We start from the raw sequence: 16,312 nt of genomic DNA on the forward strand, positions 1-16,312 counted from the left end.
AGGGGGGATAGTAGAGGATAGGAAAGGCAGCAGAATACAACAGACACTAGTATGGCAATATGTAAATCAATGGATGTGTAATTGATGTGATTCTGCAATCTGTATACGGGGTAAAAATGGGAGTTCATAACCCACTTGAATCAAAGTGTGAAATATGATATATCAAGAACTATGTAACGTTTTGAACAACCAACAACAAAAATTAAAAAAATAATAATATCATAATTAAGAATGTGGATATTTTAATAATCACAAGAAGTTTTGAAAATAAATTTCAAGAGTACAGAGAGTAAAATATTAAGCATGTTCAGTGGAACTTGTTAGGATTTCAGTTCTTAATCTAATATTGATTAGACCTTCTCTCATAATTTTTGATCTGTCTCAAATCCTGGCAACTAGTTGAAATAATATAAAATGTGAGCCTTCTTGGAAGCGTGACAGACTCTCTCCAAAGCCACATGCCTTTTGCATCAGTTATCATTTGGTGACTGCTGCAATTATCAAGCTCAGATTATCTCTAATTCTGCACCAGCATTCTTCTCACTTTAAAAAGAAAAAGTTTGTGAAATGTAGTGATTGATTCTAAGAAGTGGTTCTAGATTAGTCATTAGTATCTTTTTTTTTTTTTTTTAAATATTTATTTATTTATTTTAGTTTTCGGCGGACACAACATCTTTGTTTGTATGTGGTGCTGAGGATCGAACCCGGGCCGCACGCATGCCAGGCGAGCGCGCTACCGCTTGAGCCACATCCCCAGCCCCCATTAGTATCTTTTAAGTTTCTCCCTGGTATTCCCTTAGAGATGTAATCAGATCTGATGCTCTTCAGCAAAGTGTTCAGGAAATATTCATATATTCTGTTTCCAAAATTTATTTTTAAAATGATGGTACTTGAAATACACTGGTAACCAAATAAACAAGTACAGAACAGGAAAAAAAAAAAAAAAGAATTGCTGAATAGAGGATTTTCTTCAGGGGTAAACCACTTCATGTCTGAAGTCATGTTCAATATCCAGCATTGAAAAATGAATAAACATACATACATACATACATACATAAATACAAAAGTATTACTTTTATGTCCTAATAGTCATTTGCATTATTGCCAGGAACAACAACAAAAAAAATCATTACTTAAAAAAATTTGACTTAATATCTACCATATCATGAAGTAATTGCTAGTATTATTATTTATCCAATTTTATGGATGAGAAAACTGAGAATAAGCAGTCTAAGTCAGTTTATCATAGTTACAAATTAGGTATTTGGAAGACCTGGTACTAAAACTCACTTTTGCCCAACTCTACAACAAAAAACTAAAACCTCTTCAAGGAAAGAACATGAAGTCAGATGTTCTAGTGTGGATTTGGTAACTGTGAATCCTGTACAAGTTTGTTCCTCATTAGTTTCCCTCAACTTCTTGATATAAAAGTGAAAGCTTTCTTGTAAGAATGTTGCAACAGGGCTGTAGGTATAGCTCAGTGGTAGAGCTCTTGCCTAGCATGTGTTAGGCACTGGGTTTGATCCTCAGCACAGTATAAAAATATATAAATAATATAAAAGTATTGTGTCCATCTACAACTAAAAAAATAAAGAATGTTGTGACAATAAAAAAAAAGGCTGGTTTGTCCTAAAAAGAAAGGCACTTCTGTGTTGTTTTGCCCGAGGGCTCTACATATGGTCCTGATGAAGTGAAGAGGTGGAGCTGCAGTCTTCAGAGACCACAGATCATAGCCAGGAATACCGGTCAGAAGACATACTATATGCATAAAACCACCATGTATCTTTCTAACTAAACTGTATCCTCATCCAGTAGCAGTCTTTTGACCTTTGTGGTTCCTTCAACACAGAGCATTAAAAGTACATAGCACTTCATGCTTGTTAAACTGAATCTTTCAGAAGTATGGAATCTTCTAAAATTAAAGTAGTTATTTTAACAATAATTACTATTGTTATTATTATTGGAATCAGAAACCCTGCTGTATGTAGCAATCAACAAATACCAATGACCCAAGAAAGCTTAATTTCAATATTTCGAGTTCAAGAAAAATACCTTCACAAAAATCAAACTAAAAGCTTAGATATTAAGTAACCTAGCCTAAGTTGTACACTTAACTATAATGCTGGAATCCAAGAGTTAGACTTCTGGGCCACAGATTATTTTTCTACTCTGCTATGTTGCCTGTCATTATATATGCTAAAGCTTTATAATTCCAGTTCATTAGAAAGATAAACTAAAATATCAACAAGGTGAATCAAAGTATTTTAGAAGTTATAACTCTAAAGATATGTTTAGTACGTACAGCAAGCAACAAATGTCCAATCCAATATGACTTACTAAAGAAATAAAACTCAATTGTAGGGGCTAGGATTGTGGCTCAGTGGTAAAGCACTTGCCTAGCACATGTGAGGCACTGGGTCCAATCCTCAGCATCACATAAAAATAAATAAATAAAAGAAAAGTATGTGCACAACTACAACTAAAAAAAAAAAATTTTTAAACTCAATTGCAATTGTCCATTTGAATGTAATTAGTGGATCTTCGCAAAGTGCTTTCTTTACAAGTTAAATTCATAACTTACAACTCTTTCCAGTAATTTACTTGGTAAATAAGTAGTGAAAAAATTCAGTCAAGATTTGACTCAATTGGGTTGATTGGGTTATGAGCCTTAACCTAATCAGCACATTAATCCACTTGAAGGATTAACTGGATGGTAGAGATAGCTGAAGGAGGTAGATCACTGGGAGCATGCCTTCGGAATATATATTTTGTCCATGGAGAGCAAAGCTTTCTTTCTGGTTCTTTGTTGCCATGTCCTGAACTGCTCTCTTCTAACACACTCTTGAACTGCTCTCTTCTAACACACTCTTCCGCCTTGAAGGTTTCTCTCTCCTCAGGCCCAAAGCAATGGAGTTGGCCATCTATTGACTGAGACTTCTGAAACTATGAGCCCCAAATAAACTTTTCCTCCTCTATGCTATTTTTGCCAGATCTTTTGGTCACAGCAGCAAAAAACCTCACTAAAACAAATATATAATTAGGTTAAGCTTAAACTAATATTGAGAATGTACCTTATGTCTAACCATTGTTCTATCTAGGGTATTATAAAGAATAAAGGCAAGTGAAATATAAGCTTTAAGGAAATATAGTTGAAGATATAAAATGTATAAAACTGAGGAGCCAAGCTTAGTGGGGCACACCTATAATGCCAATGACTCAGGAGGTTGAGGCAGGAGATCATAAATTTGGGGCCAGCTTCAATAACTCAGCAAGACCATCTCAAAAAAAGAAAAAAGAAAGAGAGAAAAGATAGAAGGAAGGAAGGAAGGAAGGAAGGAAGGAAGGAAGGAAGGAAGGAAGGAAGGAAGGAAGGAAAAAGAAAAGGGCTGGGGGTGGGCTGGGAATGTAGCTAGTGGCAGAGTGCTTGCCTAGGATGCATGAAACCCTAAATTCAATCCCCAGCACCACAAAAACAGACAAATAAAAAGGGCTAGGGGTGTAGCTCATGGGAGAACATTCCTGGGTTTAATTCTTGGTACTGCAAAGAAAAAGAATATAAAACTTAAATGTCAAAGAACAACATGGGGGGACTGGGGTTGTGGCTCAGCAGTAGAGCACTTGCCTTGCACGTGTGAGGCTCTGGGCTCAATTCTCAGCATCACATAAAAATAAACTAACAAAATAAAGGTATTGTGTCCATCTACAACTAAAAAAAAATTATAAAACAACAACATGGAAGTTAAAATGTCAATATACATATAAAACATAACCATGGTATATATACTAGACTAGGTTTTTCATCTCACTCACCATTTCCTGCCCCCACACTGTTCCAGATCTCATGTCCCATTCAAAAATTATTTTCTCTACCTCTCATCCAGAGGCTACAATATTCACTGCATATAATGACCATTACTGGTCTCATAGTTCACTAATAAAACTTTCAGATTCATTTCCCCTGGGTAATTGCTGATTTTTGAGGCAGATGTCCATCAAGAAGGTGATCTACTTACATGTTCCAGATTTGTTTTCATTACTAATGGCTCATCTCTTTTTTTCTGTTCATCCATTTTCCTTTTCCCTGTTTCTGTGTCCTCTGGTAACAGCTTGTGGATTTGGTCTTCAGAAGTTTTTTCCTCTTGCAACTTTTCTTCTCTCAGCTAAAAAATGCAAATTACACAGACAGTAGTTTTAAGCAATTCTAGACTTAAAAACCTCTTTAGTCAACAGAGTACAAACAGATCACAAGGCAGTTTTAAAGACTGCTTTTCTTCTCAGATATAGCCTTCTTGATTTTCAAAATGTAAATCTGCCTTTACTTGGCTCTTACCAAATATATACTTCATGATTTAAAAGATTTAACTGCTCTGCATTTTTTTTTTCTTTTCTTTTCTTCTTTTGGCAGTGCTGGGGATTAAAATTCAACCTATGGTCTTGTGCTTACTATACTAGAGCTCTACCATTAAGATATATCCCTAACCCTGCTCTGCATTTTTAAGTAATATGAAACCATAAGAGCTAATCAAAAAATAGCCTCACACAAAAAAGTAAACCTAAAAATTCTCCACACTTCTATAATCCCAGTATAACTATATTGGACAAGAGCAGAAGCAGCCAAAAACCAGAGAAACTGGACTAGATCTCATTAGCGACACCAAAAACATGACTTATTACAGTTCCAGTGTTCTACATTTTATGCTCTTATCCTATGGTTACAGGATACATTGAGATCCATGGTCTAAGATGCATGCTTACAATCCCAGCTACTCAGGAGGTTGAGGCAGGAGGATTGAAAGTTCAAGGCCAGCCTGGGCAACTAAGAGAGAGACCCTGTCTCAAAAATTAAAATTAAAAGGGATGGGGTGTAGCTCAATGGCAGGATGTCCCTGAGTTCAATCTCTAGTGCCAAAAAAGGACACAAGCTCTACAAAGAAATTTAAAGCAAAGGCATATGTTCCTCATTTGGGGGAGATAGCATGGCATTTATGAAAATAGCATGGGTTTGGAATAAAAATCTGAGTGATATTGAGGCAAATGAATCACCATTTGCTTACTCCAAAGTAGGGATAATGCTTTTTTCTTTGCAGAGCTTGCTGGAAGGAGTAAATGAGATAGCATAAAACATAGTATTTAATATAGTTCCTTGCGGTGCATCATGAATCAAGGGCTTCAATAAAATTTAAATGATAATATATATCAAGTCAATTATAGGATATTAATAATTTCAACCATTCTTGCAAAAAAAAATTCTGATAGGCTGTTGCCTCAAGGTTAACAACAACAAAAACACCATAATAATAAATAACAATAGAACCTTAGTTTTATCTTTCCAATTTCTTTCTTTTTTTTCTTTAGGTAAATTTCTTTAGGCCTGATTCCTGTAAGCATGAACTAGTCTTTAAGACACTGAGTCTAATTCAAGAGGTGCAATGGCTCACACTGAAATCCCAGCAACTCCAGAGGCTGAAGTAGGAGGACTGCAAGTTCAAGATGAGCCTTAGCAAATTAGTGAGTCCTTAAGGACTTACTGAGACACTGTCTCAAAATAAAAACATTTTTAAAAAAGAGCTGGGGATATGGATCAGTGGTTAAGTGACTCTGAATTCAATCCCCAGTACAAAAAAAAAAAAAAAAAAAAAATTATGAGTATGCAAAGCACACCATGCACAAATCAAACAAGAACACAAGGGAAAGAAAAATAAAATAAAACCATAGCTGGGGAGAAAACAAAACAAAAGCCTATGTTGCTCACATAAAGGAATCAATGTCTTTTAAGATCTTAGAAGTTCTTGTTCAACAATTTGATCAAATACTACACTAACGGGCATTTTACTTCATAAGATAAGCAGAACAGCACAAAAGAAATTGGGTTTTACCATAATAATTTTATTATTTAATAAACTCTTATGTGTCAAATGCTAAGTTCAGCATGATACGTGTGTGTGTATATACACACACACACACATATTATCTAAGAGTCAGATAATGTGTTCAAATTGATTCACCAATAGGCCCTAGAATTCAACTCTAAATCTGTCTCAATGGCTCTCAACCAAGGATGAATTTTGCCCCCAAGGGAACATTTGTCTGCAGACACTTTTTGTTGTCATTACTGGAGGAGTGGACTACTAGCATCTGGTGGACAGAGGTCAGGGATTGTTGCTAAACATCCTAGATGCACAAGTTAGTCTCCTCCCGCAATAAACAAATGCTATCTTCTAAGTACAAAATTTAGTTTTATACATTTTAGTACGATTTTGTTTAGTGTTTAAGGATGTATATTTTTGCCCCCTAATAATCTGTATTGCTGCTCCAAATTTTTAATAATAGACTTGTTGGCAAAACATAGTTTTCATTGCAATGGAGAATCACTGCTAAGAAATCATCATCTTAACAAAGCTAACAGTTTACAAAAGTGAAAGTCATTCATCCATTTAAATCTTTTTAAAATTTTTTGTAGAGATCATTGGAATTTATTCTTTCAAAAAAATATATATTTTTTTAGTTGTAGATGGACATAATACCTTTATTTACTTATTTTTATGTGGTGCTGAGGATCAAACCCAGTGCCTCACATATGCTAGGCAAGCGCTGTATCATTGAGCTACAACTCCAGCCCTCCATTTAAATCTTCACATGAATAATGTTGGTGTTTTCTTCTATATGGGTGAGATACTAAGATATATATTTTTTTGGTTTTGTCCTTTTCTGACTCATAACTCTCACAGTCCTTGTTATTTCCTAAGTAACTAGAATAATGTTGGGGCATTTCAGGCCTCAAGAAATCAAAATCGCTTTTTCTCTGACCTTCTCCTGCCCCCCATACACTCCGCCTGTCACCTTTTCTGTGTTGGACCTGACCCTAAAGAAATTCTCTTGCCTACTTTGTCTAATAGTAGACCACACAAAGACCTCTCCATTTCAGGAGGGGTCCTATCTATACCCAGGAAGGCTACACAGAAATGCCAAGAAGAATGAACAAACAGGCCTTGCTAAGTTTCCCCAGGTAGTATAATAGCATTACATCATACCCTTTTTGCCCACTCACATTTGAACACAATTGTCCATGTTTCAATCATGCTCCACATGAGCATGATTGAAAAAACCTGAAAGTACAGGGTTCAGAGAACTTCTGAATAGCTAAGCACAGGAAGGCTCCTGTGGGATAGGATATCTGAGAGGGCATGGAAGCTCCACATTCCTTTCCACATGATTGGCCCTATGTAATTCTTCATTTTTATATCCTTTGTGATATCCTTTCTGCTTCTTAAATTTTTTTAAGTCATAGATGGACACAATGTCTTTTATTTATTTATTTATTTTAATGTGGTGCCAATGATTGAACCCAGTGCCTCACTCATGCTAGACAAGTGCTCTACCAGTAAGCTGCAACTCCAGCCCCCTATGATATCCTTTCGAATAAACTGGTTAACGTAAGTATTTCCGTGAGTCCTGTGAATCACCCTAGCAAAATAATCAAACTATTTTAGGAGGGAGTTTTGGGAACAGCAATTTACAGCTAATCAGTTAGAAGCATAGGCAAACCAACCAGAGGCATCCATGGGGATCGATCCCTGAACATATGGAATCTGACACTATCTCCAAGTAGACTCTGTCAAAATATAAATAAATTAGGGGACACCCAGGTGGTATTCACTGTAGAACTGATTACTTGCTTGGTGACTGGAAAAGCGTCACATGCTTGATGTCAGAAGTGATCTATGCTGTGAGAGTGCAGCAGGAAAAAACAAATCTGAGTTGGAGGTTTGTTTTCACTATATCTTCATAACCCAGTTCTGTAGAAGGTGAGTTTTTTGTTCCTTGGTGGTCATTTATAAGGATATGAGAACTTTGCTAGCCATGGTAGTGTATACCTATAATCCCAGCAGCTCAAGAGGCTGAGGCAGGAGGATGGCAAGTTCAAAGCCAGCCTCAGCAACTTAGCAAGGCCCTAAGCAACTTAGTGAGACCCTGTCTCTAAATTAAATATAAAAAGGGCTGGGGATGTGACTCAATGGTTAAGTGTTCCTCGGATCAATTCCCAGTACAACCCCCCCACCCCCAACAAATGATATGAAAACTTGGGCTCTAGGAAAGTATTTTTACACTGAAAACTCCTCAGGGAGGGTCAGAAAGTAGCATAATAAACATGAATAAGAAATATCAATAGCTACTATTTACTGAAATCTTCTCTGTTCCAGGTATTAAGTTTATAAAGCTTATCTCATTTAATCCTTATGGACTGTATTTGTATCTATTTATAATTACCATTTTATAGACCTGAAAAGTTGACTCTGTTATTTCCAAAGTTACAGAGACTGAATACTGAAGAGCTTGGATTTTAAAGTAAACCTCTTGACTTCAGATACTCAACTTCAGAGCTACTGACATTTTGATTTAGGTGATTTCTATGGTGGGACCTGAGCAGTCTGAGAAGGTATTTTATACATTAATACTTTCTTGGGAAGCAGGACTTGATGATGTAGTAGCATAAAAGGGAAAGAGAGAGCCAAAACAAAGTGGCGCAACAGTTGGCTCAGCCGTCAGGGACAATATGAGAAACTGTAGGAAATTCATTACAAGATGGTCAAAAAAAAAAAAAGATAAGCATAATCATTCAAATTAGCCAAGAGGGCAGAGAGGGCGGAGGGAGAGGGAGTGAGGGGACAAAGCCTTCCAAACCTCAGCAGCTTCCTTTTCCTCCTTCCCCAAGCAGACCCCAGAGCTCCTGAGGCCCTCTCTCCATCTTTGGAACACGCTGGTAATTCACTGATAACAAGAAACTAAGAGGGACCCTGTGAGTAGCCAGTACCGCTCCTTTCTTTTCTGGAGGATGCCTATACCAGAACTGGATCTGTTGGAGCTGGAAGGCCTGGGTCTGTCAGATACACCCACCTACAAGATCAAGGACAGCAGTGTTGGCAAAATGATCTGGCAAGCAACAGGAGTAGAACATGAGAAAAAGGCAGAAGGCGATACCCTCCTAGAGTACAGCACCTTCAACTTCTGGAGAGCTCCCATTGCCAGCACCCACTCCTTGGAATTGGACTTGCTCTAAGGCCAAGACTTTTCTTTCCCACCACCTTGCCCTTATTGTCTTCTCTTTCAAGCCTCTTTCTCATTCCTTTCCCAAATTAATCTTGTTCTCTTCCCTCTATTGTGTTGATAGTGCTGATGAGTCTGCCAGTTGAGTTTTACTTATTTATCTATCTATCTACTCTGTTTCTATCAAAAGCCCTCAAACCAAAGTAAAAGGTTCAAGCAATGGAGTATAGGATCACAGAAATCCCACCCCCACCCCCTGGATTATTAACCCCAGAAAATAAGCTTCGTGGAGACATCAGGGAGTAGTAGAGTATTACAAAATGGAAGACAGTTTTGATTCCATTTTTAATCAGCTTCAAAGATTGCTCTAATCAGAGGGTAGAGCACTTGCTTGGTATATGTGAGACCTTGGGTTTGATCCCTAGGCACCACAAAAAAAGAAAAAGATTGCTCAAACCTTTGTAGTTTCCTGTAGTTACCAGTAAATTTAAGTATTTTTTCCCAGGGTTAATGAAAACCTTCTAATTTTTAAGATGATTTGCCACAACAGAATGATTTCCAAAATGTAAGGTGACGATCTTCTTTTTTAATCCTGCTCCTTCTTATAATACATTCTTTTCTCCAGAGAAATTGGGGTAAAGGTATAAAACAAGGAAACAATACATTATGAAAATATGGAAAAGCACTAAATCATTTCAGAAATAGTTGAAGCTCTTTCCTTCCAAAAAGCATTCTTTGTTTTCTGCAGTACTAGGGATCCAACCCAGGGGCATTCTACCACTGAACTACATCCTAGCCCATTTTATTTTTTTAATTTTGAGACAGGGTAGTGTCTAAGTTGCTGGCCTTGAACTTGTGATCCTTTTGTCAGCCTCCAAAGTCCAAAAGGATGTTCTTCAGCTTACTCACAACTTTGCTAATTATGGATTGATAATTCTAGCTGAGAAAAATCAGATTTCAAATCTTAAGAAGAAACCTTGCTATTAGGATAATTTGCAAGGTTCTGATTCAGTCTTCTAAAAAGCATAAGGTTTGGTCCTAAATATTTAGTCTTGCCCCTTCCTCATTTGCAATATATAATACTACTAATCAATGAGCCTGATGCATAGTTCTAAAGCTACCTTAAGACCATAATATGAACAATTACATTCTGCCCCTACACCTTGTTCCCACTCCTTCCAAAATTATTGCTGCTGATTTGTGCTAATTACTCATTTATTTAATAAAAACATTCAATCCTCCCCACCCACCAAAAAAGAGAAGCATATATCTATTGGCTCCCACATCCCACCGATCAAAGTTCACTCCAAGGAGTGTTAAGTATCCCTCAGAGTAACTTGTATAGCCAGAGTCAGTTCCCATGATGGGCCCAGTAGCAGGGATAACAGAGAAGTCCTGGAGCTAGAAATAAGATGTAAGCAGTAGGAACCTAAACAAGAAGTTATAATGCAGCTGCTCACTACTATAAATGGAATTATTTTTATAACTTCTATTTACAGGTGCCAATTACCAGAGAAAAAGTTTACTTCTATATGTTAATCTCATACTCAGCCACACTATCAAGAATACTAGGGGTTGCATTGTGGCTCAGTCATGTGTGAAGCACTGGGTTTGATCCTTAGCACTGCATAAAAATAAACAAAATAATGGCATGCTGTCCATCACAACTACAAAATTTTTTTTAAAAGAATACCATACATTTCCTGAAAATATCTTTGCTTTGCCTATTTTTAAAATTTACTTATTATTAATAAATTAATTTATTTTTGCAAAAACTAGGGATTGAACCCAGAGGTGCTCCATCACTGAGTTAGATTCTTAGCCCTTTTTGTTTTTTATTTTGAGACAGAGTCTCAAACGTTCAGTCTTTCTAACTCAGCCTCCAGAGTGCTGGGATTATAGGCATGCATCACCACACCCAGCTAAAAATTAAACTTTAAAAAATCAAAATATGAGGCTGGGGTTGTGGCTCAGTGGTAGAACGCTTGCCTAGCACGTGAGAGGCCCTGGGTTCGATCCTCAGCACCACATTAAAATAAAGTTATTATGTCCAACTACAACTAAAAAAATAAATATTTTTAAAAAATTGTATTAAAAATCAAAATATAATATACACACAGAAAAGCACATAAATCATAAATGTAAGGCATTAAAAGTTATACAAAATAAATATACATACATAGCCACCACCCAAATAAAGAAATAGCTTAATACCAGTACCCCTTTGCGCCTCTTCCTCACTCAAAAGTAACCATGATTCTGGCTTCTAACACTCTAAAATCATTTTAGATATTTTGAATTTTACATAAATGAAGTTTTATGTTTACTGACTATCTTATATCACACAACATTCTATTTGTATGATTAACCCATAATTAACCTACTCAAACAGTAGCTTATACCTTCCCATTTTGTTTTATTGTATTCTATTATTGTATACAAACAATTTAACCATTCTGTTGGTGACAAATATGAATTCATAGTTTCTAGTTTTGGGTTATTTATAAATAAATAAGGATTTATTATATGGATTATATAAGGATTTATTATATTTGTTATTATATAACATTTTAATCTACAATTTACTTGGAATTGACTTTTTAAATTCAGTTATGTTAAGGTACATACTCAACATATGCTAAAGGATACATAACATCCTTCAGTATGTATGTATCCAGGCGTATGTGCACTATGGAACAGTGTCTAAAAAAGAAACTGCTAAGACATAAGATATAGGCATGCTGCCACAGTTTCCAAATTGAACATACAAGTTACACACTCCCACCTTCTAGTGTAGAACAAGAGGTGCTTCCAGCTTTACTAACACCCAATACTGTCTATTTTAGCCATTCCAGTGGGTTGGTACTGCATTATTTTAATCTGCATTTCTCTAAAAACTAAAGGTACAGAACAATCTTAAATTTACTACTTGGAAATCCCCTTTTATGAAATGGCTATTCATATCTTCGCTTTCTTAGATGTTTGGGTTTTTTCCTTTTAGTAAGTTTAAGTTTTATTCTTTGGATATGAGTCAATTGTCAGGAAAAATACACAGACATGTAAGATATGTAAGTATGCTACAATTTAAAGGTGTTCCTCAAAAGTCCAAGTGTTGGAAACTTAATCAAATTCATATGTTAGTAGTATTTGGAGGCAGGGACTTTGAGAGATTAGGATTAGATGAGGTCGTAAGGGTGGAGTATCATAACTGGCTTTATAAAAGGAAGAGAGATAGCATACTTACTGTCTCACCATGTCATGCTCTATGTCACACTGTGACACAGCAAGGTCCTCACAAAATGATAGGCAGATGCCAACACCATGCTCTAAGACTTTGCAGTCTCCAGAGCCAAAAGCCAAATAAATTTCTATTCTTTATAAATACCCAGTCTCAGATATTTTATTATAGCAAGAGAAAATGGACTAAAAATGAAAAGACACACACTTGTATGTGTATGTATGTATGTGTGTGTGTGTGTGTGTGTGTGTGTATATATATATATATATATATATATTTTTTTTTTTTTTTTTCCCCTCCCTTTCACATAGAAGTTTACCTTTTTCACTCTTAGTACTACCTTCTCCACCCATGCCCTTGGTACTGGGGATTGAATCAAGGGGCACTTTACCACTGGACAATGGTTGTCACTTCTAATTTTTTATTTTAAAAATAATTTTTGAGATGAGTCTCACTAAGTTGCTGAGACTGGCCTCAAACCTGGATCCTCCTGCCTCAGCCTCTTGAGTAGCTGGGACTACAGGAGTAACCACTGTACCTAGTTTGGTACCATCTTTTGAAGATAAGAAATTCCAGGTTTTAATGCAGTTAAATTTATTAATCTTTTATATTATGGTTAGTGCTCTTTATACACCATTTAAGAAATTTTGCTTTCCATGAGGTCATAAGAATATTCTTCCATGTTATCTTTAGGAGCTTATTATATGACATTTTAATCTACTATTTACTTAGAATTAACTTTTTAAATTCAGCTATGTTAAGGCATATAATCTACATATGCTAAAATGAACACATGGAATGTACAATTCAATGGCTTTTGACAAATGTATATATCCATGTAAATATTTGCCTAATCAAGATATAGAATAATTATTACCACCCAAAAAAGTCCCTCTGAGCACATCAGTAATCAATCTCCTAACCCACTCAGCACTAGGCAACCACCATTCTAATGACTACAGATTAGTTTTGCCTATTATAAAATTATATAACATGTATTCCTTTGTGTCACATATCATTCACTCAGCATATTTTTTGAGATTTGTTCACTTTATTAAGATATCCCTTTACATGGATGAGATATACTTCATTGTAGGAATATACCAAAAAAATTTTTTTAATCCATTCAAGTATTGAACAATTGGGTTGTTTTTTCATTTGGGGCTATTATAAACAAAGCTATGAACATTCATCTCTCTTCATAGACCAATGTTTTTGTTTTGGTTGGCCTAACAGCTGCAAGTATAATTGCTGGATCACACAGTAACTATGTTTAAATGTATAAAGCAACCTGCCACTTATACCATTTTAGGCTCCCACTACCAATGCGTAAAAGCTCCAGCTGATCCACATTCTCACATTTTCTTGTCACACATGGGAACTGTTAGTCTTTTAATTTTAGCCATTGTAGAGGATACAAGGCAGTGTCCCTATGGTATCAATTAGTATTTCCTGATGGCTAATTATGTTCACTGACTTTTCATGGGCTTACTATTATATCTTCTTTTGTGAAATGTCTGTTCAAACCTTTTGCCATTTTATTATTCATTCATTATTTATTTATTACCTTATTAGTAGTTACAAGAGTTCTTTTTTAAAAAATATATACATATTTTTTTAGTTGTAGATGGACCCACTACCTTTATTTATTTATCTTTATGTGGTGCTGAGGATCAAACCCAGGGCCTCACATATGCTAGGCAGGCACTCTACCACTGAGCTACAACTCCAGCCCTACAAGAGTTCTTGAAATATTCTGATAATATACACATTTTGCAAATATTTTTTCTAGTCTTTGCTCTTTTTATTTCCTTAATGACAGATTGTTTTTTAACTATGACAAAGTCCAATATATAATTTTTTTCTATGATTATAAAGTCTAGAAAGTCCATGTTCCTTCTAGAAAATCTTTGCCTATCTCAATGTCAAAAATATTCTTTTTACTTTACGGTTTCTTCTGCATAGTTTTAGCTTTTACATTGAGTTTTTAAAATCACCTTTTACATATGGTATAGAGATCAAGATTCACTTTTACTTATTCATAAGATGTTCAGTTTATTCCAGCACTATTGTTGAAAGTCTTTTCTTTACTATTGAAGTATTTTTGTGCCTTTGTGAATACCAGCTGACCACTGTTATATACTGTAAGTTTTTGTCTCCCCAAAATTCCTATTTTGAAAACCTAACCCCCAATGTCATCATATTAGGAGGTTGGGGCCTTTGGGAGGTAATTAGGATACGAAAGTGCAGTTCTCATGATGGATAAAGACAAACTGTGGAACATACACAATGGAATATTACTCAGCATTAAAAGAGAATAAAATCATGGCATTTGCAGGTAAATGGATGGAGTTCAAGAATATAATGCTAAATGAAGTAAGCCAATCCCAAAAAAACAAATGCCAAATGATTTTTCTGATATAAGGATGCTGATTCATAATAGGAATGGAGCGGGGCATGGAAGTAATAAACTCTAGATAGGGCAAAGGGGAGGAAGGGGAAGGGAGGGGGTATAGGGGTAGGAAAAGATGGTGGAATGAGATGGACTTCATTACTCTAAGTACATGTATGAAGACACGAATGGTGTGACTCTACATTGTATACAAACAGAGATATGAAAAATTGTGCTTTATATGTGTACTATGAATTGAAATGCATTCTGCTATCATATAACAATTCATTTAAATTTTTAAAAATAACAAAAAAATTTTAAAAAACTCATATCCACTCATACCCAGAATACACAAAAGATATCTTACAATTTAACAGCAAGAAAGTAATCCAATTTAAAAACATGCAAAAGATTTAAACAGACATAACATCTAAGAAAACACACAGAAGACAAATAAACATGAAAATATACTCAAATTATTAGTCATTAGGGAAATGTAAATTAAAACCAATGAGATGCCATTTCATACCCACTAGGATGACTATAATCAAAAAGCAGAAAATAGCAACTTTATATATGAAAAGTATTTTTGTTTATATATATATATATATATTTTTTTAACAGCACACTTAAATTTTCAAGTGTCATACAATCTGTTCTATAAGTATCATCAACTCACTACCAGCTTTCTATTCTTTTAAACACTACAATAAACATTTTGCAAGATAGGTTCATTAAGGCAATATTTTAGTAACTGAATTCAACTGATTTTCTAGTTGTAATCAGCTAGTTGAATTTTCCACTAACAGCCAAACACAGAAGAGGTCTGTGCTCACTAAATTACTTTTTCTAGTTTTTTATTGTGAAAAAATACCAAATGTAACCACATTAACTATTATTGATATTAAATATATTCTTTATGTTGTACAGCCATCAGCAACATCTCCAGAACTCTTTTTCATTTGTATAACTAAAACTATACCCATTAATTAAATAATACCTCCCATTGTCCCCTTCCCCAACCTTTTCAACCACATTTCTCATTCTGTTTCTCCGAATTTGACTACTCTGAATACCTCATTATATGGAAATCACATAGCATTTGCTTTCTTGTGACTGGCTATTTCACTTAGCATAATGTCCTCAAAATTCTTCCATGTTGTGCCATGTGTCTTTCCTATTTTATTTTGGAACTGGAGGTTGAATCCAGGGCTTTGCGAATGCAGGCAGATGCTTTGCCACTGAGCTACATCCCAGCCCAAGATTTCATTCCTTTTAAAAACTGAATAATCCACCATTACATTTTGCTCACCCATTGACACTTGGGTTGCTTCCACACTTTAGCTGTGTACTGTGGGAGGTCATCCTCACACGTGATTTGAGTTACCTCCCTGGCTGGGCAAGAGGCGCTTAGACACATCCTTGTGTCCAGAGCTTTTCCCACCCTTCTCAGGTCCGAGGGCTTGTCCATGTATGTGGAGGCGTGTTTGGCCACTACCCCTGAAGACCCAATCATCGCACCTGACCTTGGGACACTGCCCCCCCTTAATCTTCATTGGATGGGATTTTCCCCAGAATTTTTTGTTTCCCAATAAAAGTCCACTTTCTGGCGTGTTCTATCCCCCCCCCCACACACC

At 35.7% G+C, this 16,312-nt stretch overlaps 2 protein-coding genes across 2 annotated transcripts in view; one reads left to right on the forward strand and one right to left on the reverse strand.

The window, feature by feature from the left end:
- Positions 1-16,312, reverse strand: part of Rnf169 (ring finger protein 169) — a 111,951-nt gene that overhangs the window by 25,917 nt on the left and 69,722 nt on the right. The window contains exon 4 of the mRNA XM_048787883.1: positions 4,014-4,160. Within this exon, the coding sequence (XP_048643840.1) occupies positions 4,014-4,160 (147 nt within the window). The remainder of the gene's footprint in view (positions 1-4,013; positions 4,161-16,312) is intronic.
- LOC107156446 (protein AF1q-like) lies at positions 6,664-9,221 on the forward strand. The gene is made up of 2 exons (XM_048787865.1): positions 6,664-6,667; positions 8,781-9,221. Exons 1-2 carry the CDS (start codon positions 6,664-6,666, stop codon positions 9,056-9,058), a joined length of 282 nt encoding a protein of 93 aa, XP_048643822.1. The 3' UTR covers positions 9,059-9,221.

This window comes from Marmota marmota, unplaced genomic scaffold (genome assembly GCF_001458135.2).
Source record: "Marmota marmota marmota unplaced genomic scaffold, marMar, whole genome shotgun sequence".
In the NCBI taxonomy this organism is placed as follows: Eukaryota; Metazoa; Chordata; class Mammalia; order Rodentia; family Sciuridae; genus Marmota; species Marmota marmota.